Below are 16,165 nucleotides of genomic sequence, written 5' to 3' on the forward strand. Positions count from 1 at the left end.
AAGACCATCAAACCTCCCACCGCGCCAGAAAAAAACATCACAGGAAGAACAACTCATCCTGCTGGAGGAAATCAAGGCTCTACTCTGCAAGGACGCCGTCAAAGTCGTGCCGTACAACGAGGTAAACCAGGGTATTTATTCAACGTACTTCATTGTTTCAAAGAAAGATCTGACCATGCCCCCGGTACTAGACCTGCGCCCTGCAAATAAGTTTGTCAAGCCACAAAAATTTCGCATGACAACTCTACAAGAAGTGTAATCCCTCTGTTAAAACGGGGGGATTACATGGCAACATTGGACATGAAAGAGGCTTACTTTAATATTTCAATGTTCCCAGCGCACAGAAGATTCTTGCGGTTCAAAGTAGCAGACGAGCACTACCAGTTAAAGGTGCTGCCCTTTGGGATAGTCTCGGCTCCAAGGGTGTTCACCAAGGTACTGGCGGTGGTGACAGCCCAGCTATGAAGGGAGTCAATCCCAGTGTACCCTTACCTGGACGACTGGCTGATCACGGGAGAAACTTACAATCTTTGCAAGCTAAATACGCAAAGAACTATAGACCTCTTCCAATTGGGCTTCTCAATAAACGAGAAAAAGTCAAGTCTGGTACCAACACATCGAAACAGTTCCTAGGAGCTGTATTGGATACAAAAACAGGCTTAGCCTTCCCATACATGGAAGGAGTACAAAACATGCTTCGGCAAATACCCCAGTATTAAGCCGGTCTCCGGATAAGCGTACGCAAAGCAATGCGTCTGCTAGGTATGATGGCATTGTGCATTTATCTGGTCCCCCACGCGCACCTGCGCATGCAACCAATGCAGGAGTGGTTGGCGAAACAATGGTCTCAGGCAAGTGGTCAGTGGGACGATCTAGTGGTTGTTTCGCCAACACTGGTTCAGAACTTACACTGGTGGTCAAGGGAGAATCTGCTCAAGGGGAAATCTTTCCACGAAATGGAAGCGCAGGCGGTCGTCACAACAGATGTTTCACTTTCCAGGTGGGGGGGCCACTTCCTTCACCACACAGAACACAGCCGCACAAAGGCACATAAACATACTAGAGTTATTGGCAATCCTCAAGGCACTACAAGCCTTCGAAGAACATCTGACAAACCAATCGGTACAAGTCCTAACAGACAGCACTACCACTATGTTCTATGTCAACAAACAGGGAGGTGTACACACTCCAAAATCTGTCCAAGCTGGTGCAGAAAATATGGAAGTGGGCACTCAGGCGAGGGATGTCCCTATCCTCCCAACATGTTCCAGGGGTACTCAACACTCTAGCAAACTCACTCAGCAGAGATGCTCTGCCAAGAGAGCATGAGTGGCAACTGCACGCAGACGTAGTAGACCACATCTTCTCTCTTTGGGGCTACCCCTCTCTAGGCTTCTTTGCTACAAAGGAAAACGAGCAATGCCCAGACTTCACGTCCAGATTCCCCCTACCAGACTCCCAAGGAGAACGCCCTATGGATGAATTGGTCAGGGAGATTTGCTTATGCTTTCCCCCTGACTCCATTAATCAGCAGGGTAGTGAACAAGATACACAGGGAACAGATGACACGCATCCTAGTTGCTCCTATGTGGGCGAGACAACCATGGTATCCACATCTGCGCAAACTGGTGGTGTGCGACCCCATCAAACTCCCGTAACAGGCCAACCTGTTGACTCAGCACAGGGGGTCAGCAATACATTGACAACCTCACTCTTTGAACCTGGCAGTATGGCTCCTGAAGTCATAGAGTTCGGACACCTTAATCTTCCACAACAGTGTATGGACATCCTAAAAGAAGCACAGAAGCCAAACACCAGACACTGCTATTTCCACAAGTGGAAGAGATTCGTCATTTGGTGTCAATCTATGCAGATGAACCCCTTACAGTGTACTCCATCTCACATTCTTACTTACATGCTCCACCTGTTGGATTCAGGGTTGGTCTTTAATTTTCTTAAAGTCCACCTAGCAACTTTATCAGCATACACCACCTCTCAAAATAAGATATGGTGGAAAGTGCCAGTCATTAAGGCATTCATGGAGGGAGTAAAGAGACTACACCCTCTGGTCTCTAATCCCCTGCCTGGTTGGGATCCAAATGTAGTACTAGCAAAACTCATGGGATCCCCCCCCCCCCCTTCGAGCCTTTGCATCAGGCTACTCTTAGACACACAACCTATAAAACTGCCTTCTTAGTGGCAATTACCTCCATAAGAAGAGTCAGCAAACTCCAAGCCTTGTCAGTGCAGGACCCTTTCTTTATCATTCATAAAGACAAATTGGTTTTACGGACACACCCTAGGTTCTCACCTAAATTCATTTCCAAGTTTCACTTAAACAAGTCCATCAAGCTCCTGCCCTTCTTCCAGAAGCCAACAAGATCAGCTGAGGTCAAACTCCATACACTAGATGTGAGGAGGGCGGTTCTCTACTACGTAAATAAGACCAAACCGCTGAGGAAGATTGATCAACTGTTCGTCTCCATGGCTACAGGCAGACAGGGAGAAAGGGTTTCCAAAAGAGCCATCTCCAAATGGATAGTCACATTTATACAATTATGCTATTCGTTATCAGACAAAACAGTGCTTGTAACACTAAGAGCCCACTCCACACAAGGTACTGGGCCACTCTAGCCTTCATTGCAAATGTCCCCCTAGACAGCATTTGCAAGGCAGCTACATGGAGCTCAGTTCATTCCTTCACTCAGCACTACTGCATTGACACCAATTCCAGGACAGCTACACAGGTGGGACAAGCGGTTCTAAAATCATCTATTTGCTGCTACTCCTTCTCCTGACCCACCACCTTCTCATAACACTGCTACCTAATCTATGCATAGCATGTGATCTAAGCAGATTTCACAAGCATCAGAATGAAAACATACTCACCGTAATCGTATTTCTGGTGCTTGTATCTGCTTAGATTCACATGCGCCCACCCTTCTTCAACTGAGAGAAGGTGCATAGATGTTACATGAGCTTTTTATATATCTGCTTGGATACTCTGTACTTGCGCTACTCCTCATGCTACCTCATGTCAGGAAAAAAAATACAATCTGAGGAACCTACACGCGTGAGGGATCATGGGTACAGGGGACGTCACAATAAGGATAGTATTACTGGCACGCCCCTTTTCAACGTCCATTTTCGAGTTTCGAAAAAACTGTAATACTCTGGAGCTTCCACTAGATGTCGGCCTATGCATAGCATGTGAATCTAAGCAGATACAAGCACCAGAAAAACGATTACGGTGAGTAATGTATTCCTTTACGATGGCACACAGCTAACTCAAGCTGAGTAAAACCTATATACTGTTTAAAGGAACTATCAGCAACTTAAAAATAAGTATAACCTAAGGCAGACTTATTCTAGACAGGCTAACAGCAAGTCAGGGAAGCAAGACCCAATGTGGCCACTCATGCATGTATATTTTTACAGGAATAGTAAAGTGAAGCCAACAGCATTACTTTTCGGGACGATGCACAACCAATTCACAGGTGAGTTAAAAAAAATATATATACTTTTCAGAATGGCACAACACACATTCGAGGTAAGTAAGAACTTTTGTGACTGCTCACTCTCGCGTTACAGTTACCAACTAACTCTTTCACAAGTACACTTTTAAACACTTGTTATTCTTTTCAAGACAGAATTCTTTATTTATCCAGTCCTTCCCTAGTTCATTGCGTGAGTTAATTCAGCGGCAGAAGAGGGGCCCTAGTGGTTTAGGAGTCAGCTGTAGGCAGGTTGAGATAGACTTCTTTTGCAGGCAGGAGTTGCTGTGGAAGACTGTTCAAAGAAGTAAGTATTTCACTTTAAAGTTAGTGTCCAGGGACTTCTGAGAAGACACCCTAGGAGTATTCCAGCAGTGGGCTTGGGTGAACTGGATGAGAGGACTCCGAATCACAATAAATGCCCCAAGGCTTTACAGGAATCATCACACAGGCTTAAGGTAAGTAAATCCTCCAGCCAACACAGTACCTTAGCACGGAAGAAGAGTTGCAGGAAGAAGACTTCAGGATCTGCAGCCAAAAACCGAGTTTTTGAATTCCTTTATCATGAAGACTGAAGACAGGACAATGGAAGGGCTTTTGCAGCAGGGATCATGGGCAAGGCTCTAGGCAATAGGTTCTTTGCAGGGTTTACTTGGCACAGAAGAAGAGGTCGCACAGGGGGAGACTTCAGGATCTGCAGCCAAAAGCCTGTTTGTTAAATTCCTTTATCATGAAGACTGAAGACGGAACACTGTAAGGGTTTCTGGAGCAATGGGGTAGGCTCCAGGCAAGAGTTTCTTCGCGGCTGGATGCGGCTCTGTGGTTCTGGCACCATTTCCAGGAGCCAGAAGAAGATTGAATATCACTGGTCGGATTCTTGTAGTTTGTAATGTCCAGCACTCTGGTGAGGGGACTTTTCGAGCTTCATTTACGTCTCTGGAGGACCAGCAGGATGCCACCAAAGTTTCAGCTTGATTCGGAATTCGGAAGACCATGCACCGCACGTTGGCTCGAGGTCCTAGGGTATTGGGGTAGTGCAGCCCTGCAAAGTCACAGCACGACGTGGGATGGCTCAAAATGCAGGTCTTCTTGAGTCTAGTGGATCCCACCAGGGTCTATGTCGGGGTCGTCGTTTTTAGAGTCCCCAGGTCGCTTGGAAGCAGGATCATACTGGGCCTATACGACAATGCCGAAACCAAAAATGCTAGTGTGGGCCACTTTTTGGCCAATGCAGGCCAGTTTGATGAGTTACTTCACTATGCAGCTAGTAGTTTTGACCGTTGTTGCTGAATAAATATTCTTTAAATATCACAATTTGCTTACATTTTAACAAAAAACACCCTCTTGGGTACTATTCAAACAGTCTGTCACTAAAACAATGAATTGCCATTGGCAACTGTGGGCCACTTTTTCATTGGTGCCGAGACAGTTTTATGCTCCAGTCTGACCCTGCTTGGAAGGAAAGGTAACAGCAGGCTCGGTTTACACAGCAGGCTCTCTGGTTGCTGGAAATTGTCTAATCCGTGTTTTCTTTATCTTTATCTTCGTCTTCGGATTCTGGTCCAGTGGTCGACTTGTCAGCAGCTTCCAGGTTCAGAGTATTGATCAGGAACTAGAGCACAACTTCTGCATTCTCTCCCTGCATTTTACAGGGGGCGGTCTGGCTGTCCAATCACGACAACCTGCCCCCCCACTGATAGTGTGTTCCTTTCAGGCAAGGTGTGAGACAAAGGGCTGCAGAGTTTTGGACTCCTCTCTCGCTTCCTGCCTTTGCAGACACACTAGATCCTGGGCGGACAATCCACAGGATTCCTGCCGAAGGAAAAACGGCCCCCGGCGTTGTTCACAGAAACAGCAAGCACACACAAAAGGGTGAAAAAAGGAGCCCACCATTTTAGCAAAATGGTGGTGCTTCTGTGCATTACTGAGGCAAAATTAACAGCCTGTGCGTAATGAAGAGTGAACTGTCATAAAAGTAGTTACACTGCCACCAGCCATTCAAGGAAACTTGCAATTTTAACAAAATGTTACCAGGTAAGTAAGAAAGAGGATTCATTCTACCCCATAGCACTCTAAATAAGGTGGGTGTGCTGGCTCACTATATAAAATGTAAAGGGGATGGAAATCCCCCTCCATTACTTGAGAACTACAGTTGACTCAATTACATGAAAGAGAATGTAACAGGGCAGCCCATAAGGGACAACCCAGTCCAAGCCCAAAAGTTGTAGGAAACTATAACTTCAGCCATACACTATGGAGAGACATACTTGTGAACCGCCTAGAAACACTTGTGTACAGGTGCGTTATAAATGCCACATCATATCATATAATAAAGATCACCCATAAAAAGAGAAAAATACTAGTGGGGAGGGGGAAAAGATTCCTATTCACCTAGGGACAAAGTAAAATAGTTACCCAGTCAAAGCAACAAGTTCTGGGGTTGACACAGGTCAGAAAGATGTATCATTGATATGAAAATCTTACCTAACCATCCTTTCTAGAGAAACATAATTGGTGGACTTGCAACAGTCAAACTCTGGCAGGCTGTATAATCATGGGCAGCCATCTCTGATACAGCCATGACATCGCACAAGGGGCAGGATGTGTTTTGGGGTTATCTGCAGCCCCAAACCAGTTTAACACACATAGAATGCGAATTCCCATATAGTAACCAAAGCCTGCAAAATGGCAACATAATCTACCCCTGCACAGGAGGAGGAATGCCAAAAGGACACTGGAGCACAAAGACTGGGCTTAGACAACATGGACAGCCGTTCTGAGCACTGTAGTGCACACAATGCTGCCATGCTACAAAATAAAAGTTGCACGGGTATGTACACCCACAAAGGGATAGTACCATTACCACCAGCCTACCTATCCTTCACTTCATTTCTCCCCATAAGGGAGGTAGAACGGCTACAATTGGTCCGGGACAACTGCATTGGTTTAAGAGCTGACCAGCGCCTCCAAAATTAAGTGAAGTTATGCCATGGAGTGTAGTTCAGAAAAGCCAAACTCCCCAAAATCAGATTATGGTTACTACACTGTCAACAAATGTGCTGGGGTCTCATTAAAGTAGAGTGGGAAGCTGCAATAAAACGTTCCTACGACCTTTGTTGAGGGCATCAATGTTTCTTCATCTGGTGGACATATATTTCACATTATTTCCTCCACAATGCCTGCCCAAAGGACTCTGCAATGGTTTGTACATGGGGGTAGATGGTAGATCCACTCACTGTGTCCAGCAAGATCACGCCCCTTAAAATTCAGAAGCGACTTCCACCAACAGTGCAACCACAACAGTCAGCTAGCTAGTCAAGGATACTCCTATATGGTACAACATGGTACCTGGTGTAGCCTGACCTGAAGACCTTAGCGTTCCTCAGAGGGCACATACAGTATTTATGCCTCTGAAGAGCACTTTGATTAGGAAGCAAGTAAAAAAAAAAGTGAAAAGGTAAAATGCGACACTGGCAGTGTAAGATTTTCATCTTGCAGCAACCCATTCTAATAAATGGTAATTCAAGCATCCAGTATGTTCTGCCACGTCCTTTCCAGCCAATCCCAATGAGCCAAACCGTGATCATGGTGTGCACTCATCCTTTCATGCTTTTGTTCGCAAACTGTAGTATGTATTTAGCTGTAACCGGTTGACAATAAATTGCATAATTGGTCATTGACAATGTTGAATATTTTTAATAAAATCACATTTTATTCAATGTAGAATGTTAAAGTTGGTAATTTATTGCAGAACACTCGGCATTCCACCTTTCCAAAAGGAATAATCCCTTTTAAAGGTTATATCATAAATTGTTATAAAATATTTGGTACAGCTTTTTCAAGTTAATTGTAAAAAAGTGGTAAAACCTGTTAGTTTTTCACTAATGTCTCTGAATTCCAACTTTTCCCCACCAAGGTATGAAGAAGAAAAATTAAAAAAGAGACGCAAAAGGTATCTATTTGGGCACCAGTACATCGGTTGAACCTAGATTGTTCCATTGCACTGCACGAACTAACTTGTCTGTAATTTCTGGCTTGCCAATTTGCCTAGAGAATTGTGATTACAACTTGCCACTACGTTTCCATGTCCTCCGTTTCATTATCTGTTTTGCACTTGCATTGGGATATCACTACTTCATGCCGTTCACTTCCACCTAAATAATCACTGCCACAAACTTCATACCCATGACCTCATTTTCACAGCTCTGATTTGTTTATTAGAAGGTGGTTACTAGTCCCTACCTCCTTCTTAACTTGTAAACCGAAGAAACAAAAAAGGAAGTTAACTCTGATTTAGTACTAATTTATTTGTGTTCTAGTTAATGCACAATTCCTTTAAAGCGGAACCCTAAGCACTATCCAATATCTTCAGTATTGGCTATATATTTTATGCAAAGGGAAGGGCTTTTGAATGAAACAATTCTAGAATGTGAAAATTATTCCTTTGAATCATGGCGTCTGTATTTAGTCAAATGCCCATGGAAATAACTTACTAGCTTTTAAATGCATGTGAATGTTCATTCCCAATCAGGTACATATTTTTAGAGCTAGAAACATCATTGTTTTCTGTATTGTGGTTACATTTTAATAGTCTTAAGTGCCCCAGTAGCAAAGTCACCCGATAAAATGTAGGATTTCTGGTTTGGTCTGATGGGGTTGTTGTGTTCTTGCAAGGTCATCTCTGTGGATGAAAGTAAGAGACCATAAAGGCTGCATGTCGAGCTGGCAAATAATGATAGCTTCTTCCAGTTTGCAAACATTCTTCAGATAGTAAGCTTCAACCATCTTATAAGATGGCGTATCACAAATTCCAGCTTCATCAGGAGAAACAAATAGCCACACAGTCTACTTGTAGTATTAATGAAAATGACTTTGTGGTCAGTCTCCATTCATTCAGGCTCTTTGGGTGTCCCTACCTTTTGTGCAGGATGTGGCTCCCGCATTTGCTCACTGCATTCCTATAACCCAGTCCTTTTTCTCTGCTATGAACATATAGGCATGTATTTTAAATGTATAATTTTTTTTATATTGTGTGTTTCAGTTCGCAGAACGTTTCATATCAATATCAAAACCCTTTAAATGTACACTTGATATGATCGACAAAACAACATTAAGAATTTCTTAAAGCAAGTAATTAAAATAGCTCTTATTAATTATTTTTTAAATACTAATCATTTCATTTTCATGACTGCACATAATTAACAATTTTAAAAGTCCAATATCGCCACAGACAAATTACATTTTTACTTTAATTCACAGATTTTCTGTCTGTCATTACACCTAAATCTTTACCAATCTCTCCTAGTTTAACTGCAATTCTCTGCATTCTGTAAACGGAAAAAAGGCAGCCAGACTGCTCCAGAATGCCAGAATACCTACCTTGTACTGACATCTAGTATTCTTATTTTGCATGGTTCTGAAAGCAGTACTTAGCCTTCACTCAATGTCTTTGTTAGGCACTTTCCGTGGGCATGCTTTTTTGTTGTTCGTGGAACTTTTTAATTTATTTTTTTACTATTTTGTCCACAGCCTATTTTCATCCTTTTCCTTGAGTAACCATGTCACTGTTTGACAAGTGTGCCTCCTGTGGTGGTCAAAGAAGTATTGCCATGCATTATGTTTTACCTGCCTTCCTGACTCTCACCGTTGAGACTGTATCCCTTTAGTATCCCTTATGTCAGACAATGGCATAAAGCGGATTGGACATTAGGAATGGATTGGTCTTAAAGCTAGGGTGGTTCTGTGCATTGGAGGCTTCATAACTTCTTACAACTCCTCAGCAGTTTTGGGCCAATGCCCCTCGAAATAGATATCTTTGAGTTCTCAGATTTCCACCCTGTGGCCCTCAATCATCCCTTGCTGACATCACTGTGAGCACTTCTCATTGTTGCATTTCTTGACCTCAATAACCATGCCAGGAACATGCTCTGTCTTAATATTGTCTCTGTGTTGAACCACTTTCTATTGTGCAGGTCTTGATTCACTACATCAAGATCTATTTGTCGAGTGACAGAAAAGGCGCCGCTTTTGATGCTGGTAAGAAACCTGAAACTGGGATAGACCGTGTCCTATTGCGCTAGGGAGATAGGAGTATTGTGTGCCAGCTGCGTGGTGAGTAGTATGTGGTTAACCCTGATACCACTACATATACTAGTCAAAGGTGAAAAAACTACTCGCGCTCCGCGCTTCGCCAGTAAAGTTCACAATAATTGTCCAGATACAAAGTGTCCCAAAGTCTTCAACTGCTTGGTATTCCAGTTTTCTGTCTGATATTTGAGTTAGCAGAAACAGCTAACACGTGGTTCGACTAAAATGTCGTTTTTCAAGGCAAATAGGTATATCTCTGCGTTACCCAAATGTTTTTTTTTTCTATAGTTTATCAATAAGTAGATTGGAGCGTTCCTTTGAAGTAAGTATTAAATGATATGGATAATGCTAAAGCCAGCCTTCCCCCTCGTGGGAGTCAAAGATTTGGTTAGGTGTCGTGTATGGAGTCACTTCACGGATGCTCTGCGTGTTTTGATGCTGGGTCACAGTCAAACTGGCTGTGCAAGCATCCCACATCAGATTACATATATTGCCTGAAGCCTTTGTCAATTAGCCTGCTTACTATCAGTTCATTGTAGAGGTCCTGGACATCTGCCGAACAGTATCTATGTTCCAGCTAGACTCCGGTAACCAAGCTTCAAAGTTCATCCAACTTCTAGGGCTTTTAACTGCGTGAATATTCCTTCTGCCAGAGTCAAGACTGTTGAGGTATTCTTTGCAATGTGATTGGTGGTCCCAGTTTTGCTGAGAACAGGAAGATCGTATCTGTGTCTGCCTGAGTGTGTCAGGATAAGCTATGGGTCGGTGTCAGTCAGAAAGTTCTGTATTACCACTCTGGCCTGAGGCCCAATATATTTTGGATTTGTTTCTACCTGGTTAATCCAACTTTTTCTCCTGATGTGTACTCCTCTCTGCCTCATCAGATGCATTCAAATATGGGCTGTGCCCTTAAGATACTAAGTCGGCTGTTTTCTTGTGCAAATCTCCTTGCACAACTGGCTGTGTGGGCTATGTTTGTTGGCAGCCTTCCTATAATCATGATGGGCTACAACCTGCTGAACCCCAGCTATGTCCCTACTGGGAACCAATGTATAACTCCAGTACTGAATCCAATGGCCAGACATTCCTATGAGTGAATGGGATATGCATGTTGCCATATGTGTTCATGGCTTTTGCCTGCCTGAGAGAGAAAGGGTTAGTTGCCTGAACATGATATGACCAATTGTATGACTTTTTAATCTAGGAATGCAGCCTGAATCTACATCTGAGAAAGCCAGAAAGAAGCCTCCAAAGTTTGAATGTGGAGACTCCTACTGACTGGCAATCCTTTGTATTGCAGCTTTAGGAGCCCTGCATAGTCCCATTAGCACTTAAATAAGGACGTGCTGCTCCACTATCTTGCTGACAAATCCTGAAGCATGGAGGAAGGCACCATCCTAAATATAGATTGTAAAGATGCTTTGCCTGAACCTGCAACCTGTTAAGGCCCTTTGTGGCAGTAAAGCCCTACCCTGGTACTGACAGCACTGGATCCACTATTATCTGGGAGAGACCATGAAGTGTTGAACCCTTCTCTTGACCCTGCAGAAACGCTGACTGACAAGCTCTAGAAGATCATGTACTGCCACCAAAGCGTTTCTGATATTTCCCTGCACAAACCTGGCTGAGGAGCATGCTGCAAACTGACATTTAGTGAAAATGTGGTTCTTGTGAAAAGCCAACCTTACCCCAGCATGCCAAGAAGAAAGTCATTCTCCTCACCTAAAACCTTGTACAATTTCCAGGTCATGTATTTTGGGTTACAGAATGCGCTTGCAACCTTTTTGAGGCTAGTGAATCATCCCTTCACTACATTGAAACATGTCTTTCGCTTCTCTAGACTGTGTTATCATCTTCACGTTTGGGAGGATAATTGAAGCCAAATACAGAATGTGGTGCAAGCCTGCCAAAGAGCCAAGCTTACAATCAAGTCATCAAAAGGCCACGCGGGCCCAGTTTTTGGTTTTTTTGGGCATGAGGGTGATGCGGACAAAGTCCAGCCTTTACCGAGCAAGACCCAGGCAGTCCTTGACTGTGAGCCACCCACACCCAGGTGAAACCCTTTTTAGGTTATACTGGGTATTACATGAACTTGATGGATCAGCTATTGTACTATAGAGGCCACATTCACAGCACTGACCTCTAATGCACTTTTTTAAAATGGTTGTTTGGCCAGAGAAATACTTGTTCCAAGTATTAAACTGCCTTATGACTAGTGTTTTCTAGTATCAGATTACAGCAACTACTTCATTGTTCAAACTAACCTGTCTAAACTGGGTTTGGACACGTTTCTAGCACAACTGGACGAGCAAGGTAGAGAACACTTGGTAGCTTTCATCAGTTGCCAGCACACAGACAAAAATAAAAGCTGGGCAGCAGTTGGAAAGGAGGGTTACTGTGGCTGTCCATTGGCATTTTGATCTTGTGTATGCTGTCGCTCCTGCTCCATCCTAGTCCAAGTGTCTTGAACTTGTGATTTGTCCTTGGTGAAAACTCCTTTTAAGGATAGTTTTTCTGTAACAGGCAGCACTCTTGACCATAACCCAAGCTTTTTCCACCTGAATGCCTGGCGATTTAGAAGAGGATGTACGAAGATCTGTGTCATGTTGATGATGCTCTGGGTGAAATGATATCGGCCCAAAGGCCCCCTGTGCTCCTGCCTGTAGGAGGATAGTTTTATTTGGGGTCTGGCCCCTCCTCCTTGGGAACTTAACATAGTTTCTAGCAAAGTTAATATCGTAATTCACTTTTTTTTTCGACCAATAGGTCCTAAAAGACCTACACTACAAAATAAAATCAGATCCTTTACAATCAAATAAAATGCAGTATACAATCACATCAAATGCAATCAATAACCTACACCATCATTCATATTATACAAAATATGCAAAATGTGCAAAAAGTCTCTAACTCGGCTATATTAATTGTGCAAAATTGGCATACAATTCCAGGCTTAATAAAAATCAGATAAATCAATTAACCACATTCTAGACAAGGTCTTGAATGGGTCAAGAACCATGCCAATATGTGGGAATATGAAAACACGTAAGGCAGTTTACGGCTGAAATATATCTTCAACTTGATCCCTGCAAAGAGGACAGCCAGCGGTATTAGAAAACCTGACCCAGCTAGCTGTATTTGCCCTTAGCAACAGACCTTCAATTTGGCTCTTGTTAACAGCCACCTATCTGGCTTCCTGTGACTCCAAGTAAGACAGGGCTGTAATGTATCAGTCTGGCTGATTGTTGCAAGCATTCTATTTGAATTAACCTAAAGTTTGAAAGATTCTCTCCGATCTCTGACCCTTTGAATGAGCTGTCCGTTTGTGAGCTACTGGTGAGGTATTACATGCAGGAAAAGGTAATGAGACCTGTAATAATGTCAATTGTTTATGAATAAATAGTAGCTACAGAATTTTCTGACTATCATCTCCGTTCTGTAAGGCTTTTATAACAAAGTGTGTTAAGTCTAACCTGGAATTGCACTATGTGCGAAGCCGATGCAACAATGGCGCAAGTCGCCAGGCGTCTTCAAGATTACCGGCCCCCAGTTTGTTATGAACAGCAAAATTAGGAGCTGAGCCTCATAGGGCCAGTAGCTTTGTCAACATGACCCCACAGCGTGGCTCCACAAGTGGTGGCAGCCATATATTGGGCCTCGTAAATCTTCATAATCATACCCAACAGGTTGGCCCTGGCAATGATATAGGCCTGTAAGATGATGGACTGGCACAATCTCCTTTTTTGAAGATGGGGACGATAATTGCATGCTTCCAAGAGGGCAGATAGCATCTAGATTCCAAGATCGCATTAAATGATAGTCGGCAAGGATGCCCAAATAACATCACTGCACTCTTCCTTTTTTCCATCCTAACGTGAATCTTTTCACCTTCAGATTTTCTCTCCTCATTTTTTGGGGGTAGGCATGCTTCTCAATCCAGTTACATGAATATTTGAGTATTCCACTACTGTTTGTAATTCTTGTTCACCATCATGTCTAACATATGCTGTGCAACTCTTTCCGTCTGGCAAATTCAATACAGTAACAATAGGTACCATGATATATTTGTAATCTCTGCGCCCCAGTAGTTCCACAACTTAGGACAAAAGATCATAGTGAGTTGTCTGATGCTTATTTCAAATGCTCACAAGAGAAGGGAACTTGTTGCTTCCAGACAGACCACTGAAAATTTGTTTTTCTTGTTTCCAGGGCTGGCCTGTACCGAAGTGCTTATCATGCTTAAGGCCAGTTTAAGTGTTGATTATTGCTTAGTCTATCTGCAGGCCCACGCCAGCTTTGTCAAGTGTCCCTGCAACGTTAGATCTGGTATGTTTATTCATGATGTTTTCACTCATTAGTAATCGTATTGTTCCTAAAGTTCATATTGGGGTCCACAAGAACCACCAGTTGAGATGTGGGGCCAGTTTCAGGGACAGTGATACAGGTTGGCTTTAGTGCTATCTTGAAGTAAGCTGAGCACCTACACCAAAGTCCCACAAGCACTTCTTGGGCCAACACTCCTCCAGTCTGAAAAAGGTAAAGGCAGCCAGGCAAGTACCAGCCTAGCCACTCCTTTGTGGAGGTAGATTCTCAATTACTGATGTCTTTTTACATACCATATATGAGGTGCAAGGGATATGTCTGCAAATGTCTTCAGGGCATGTTTCATGCAGGCAGAGGCCGATCCCATGCAAAGGGTACTGAGCCCTCTGTTCCAGAAACAGCCAGCGGTATCAGTGGACTTGTAATGACTCCCAAGAACTTAAGGTGACTTAGATGCTCCCAGCTTGTTAGTTGGTCGACGATCGGTTAAGCCTATTTCTGAAGTACCCAGACTTGATGCTTAAGCGACCTATGTGATGGTACTAAATGCCGGGTCTCAAGACATGTTGGTCTCCAGGTGGATGAGTTGCCTCTGGTGGCCCTACTGTTTGTTCCCATGCAGTGGTAGATCCGTGTGGCAGTTTGCTGGCTAGGTTTCTACTTCCGAGCACCCTTATGACACACTGTGGTGGGTTAGTCGCAGAAGATTTGCACAACCCTATTGGGAGAGGGATTCACAACGGCACCTCTTCTACTTGTTCCAACCTTCTTGGTTCTATCCAAGGAAATAAAGAGTCCTGGTGACATTGCAGCTGCCGCCTATGAACAAAATGTCTCCTGGGGTTTCTATTCTTCCATGTTAGCTGAACAGCTGTTTAAAGGATGACAGTTGTATGGCTTAGAGTGCCTAAACCCTGACCTGCTTCCTGCAGGTCAAGTGGTGATGGGCTTTGCCCCGAGTACAGTCCCTTGTGTATTTTTGATGGTTATTGAAGTAATTCCTGCCTGCTTTCAGCAGCAGAGTTTGTCCATCAACCAATACTTGTATGATTAGTCTGCGAGGAAACAGACATTGCAGGTGGCAGGATTCCTTCCATTAATTAGTTGAGTACCCTTCAACTAGGCCACTCCATTTTTGTCCTGCAAATCCATCCCCCCTTCATTGAACTGTGTAGGATACAGAATTGCCACCATTCGGTTGTGCCTCGAGTGCTAAGCCGGTGACCTATGTACAGGTAGTTCTAAACACCAGACTCTATATGTTTCACGTGTATTTATTTAGTTATTCATTTGTAAAGTGCACCAAACCCAAAGGTATATGGGTGCATTCATTGAAGGATTACAGTGTTGTTACTGGCAAGACAGACATTACAATGGAGGTACGCAGAAACATTACTGATGTAGGCATTTCATAACATTACTGGTACAGTTAGAGGAAAAACGGAAGACCTTACTGTTCATGTGCAAAGAGCCAAGTTTTCACCTTTTTTCTGAAGGTCCAGAAGGATGGTTCTGCTCTTAGAACTGGGGCCATAGAATTCCAAAGTTTAGCAGTTAGTACCGGGGATCTGTTACCCCCTGCTTTTTGTAGTTTGAATCTGGGGATCTTTAGCAAGTTTGCATGTATAGACCGGGTGGGTCTGTTCGTTTGATTTCTTTTTTTTTCTTTTTGTACATTTGTCCACTAAATATTTTGGGGCAGTGTTTGAGAGGCACTTGTGTGCCAGAGATAGAGTTTTGAAGGCAATTCTGTCCTGGATTGGAAGCCAATGGATATTTTGTCTTACTGGGGTAATCTGATTGGCTCTAGGGATATTAAGTGCCGCTCTGACTGCATTATTTTGTAGCACCTGTATTTTGTACTGCAAATTGGGCCCTTTTAGAGCCAGGCAAAGGATTAGCTTTTCCTGTTCACCAGCCGGCTCTGCAAGTTCTGGAGTGGTGAATGAAGAGAAAAAAAAGTCCTTTGGGAATCCCATTTTTTTTTCTCAAGCCAGATCCGTCCAAATCAATGAAATCAACCAGTTATGGCAGGGCCTTAATTTAGGCTTTCTTTCATAGTAACATCTGATGGTCTTCACCAGACCGGCTGCACCACATTGACATTTGGAGCTGTAAGGACTGTTTTTGGAACTTTAACCTCCCTGCTCTTTGGAAGAGGCCAGTAGGACTTGATTTTCACAAGCACTCCATGTCCTTTTTTTTAAGATGATCTTCGACTTCATGCAAGAGCACTAAGGGAATCGTCCATCTCCCACTAG

At 43.4% G+C, this 16,165-nt stretch overlaps 1 protein-coding gene across 6 annotated transcripts in view; it reads left to right on the forward strand.

Moving 5' to 3' along the window:
- BNIP2 (BCL2 interacting protein 2) overlaps positions 1 to 16,165 on the forward strand; it is a 646,636-nt gene that overhangs the window by 532,752 nt on the left and 97,719 nt on the right. For 4 of the 6 annotated variants that reach the window (XM_069624423.1, XM_069624425.1, XM_069624424.1 and 1 more), the window contains one exon: positions 7,411 to 7,446. The exons of the other annotated variants lie outside the window; for them this stretch is intronic. In XM_069624423.1, the coding sequence (XP_069480524.1) occupies positions 7,411 to 7,446 (36 nt within the window). The remainder of the gene's footprint in view (positions 1 to 7,410; positions 7,447 to 16,165) is intronic. 6 annotated transcript variants of the gene reach the window in all.

This window comes from Ambystoma mexicanum, chromosome 11 (genome assembly GCF_040938575.1).
Source record: "Ambystoma mexicanum isolate Mex_15411 chromosome 11, UKY_AmexF1_1, whole genome shotgun sequence".
NCBI classification, from domain to species: Eukaryota; Metazoa; Chordata; class Amphibia; order Caudata; family Ambystomatidae; genus Ambystoma; species Ambystoma mexicanum.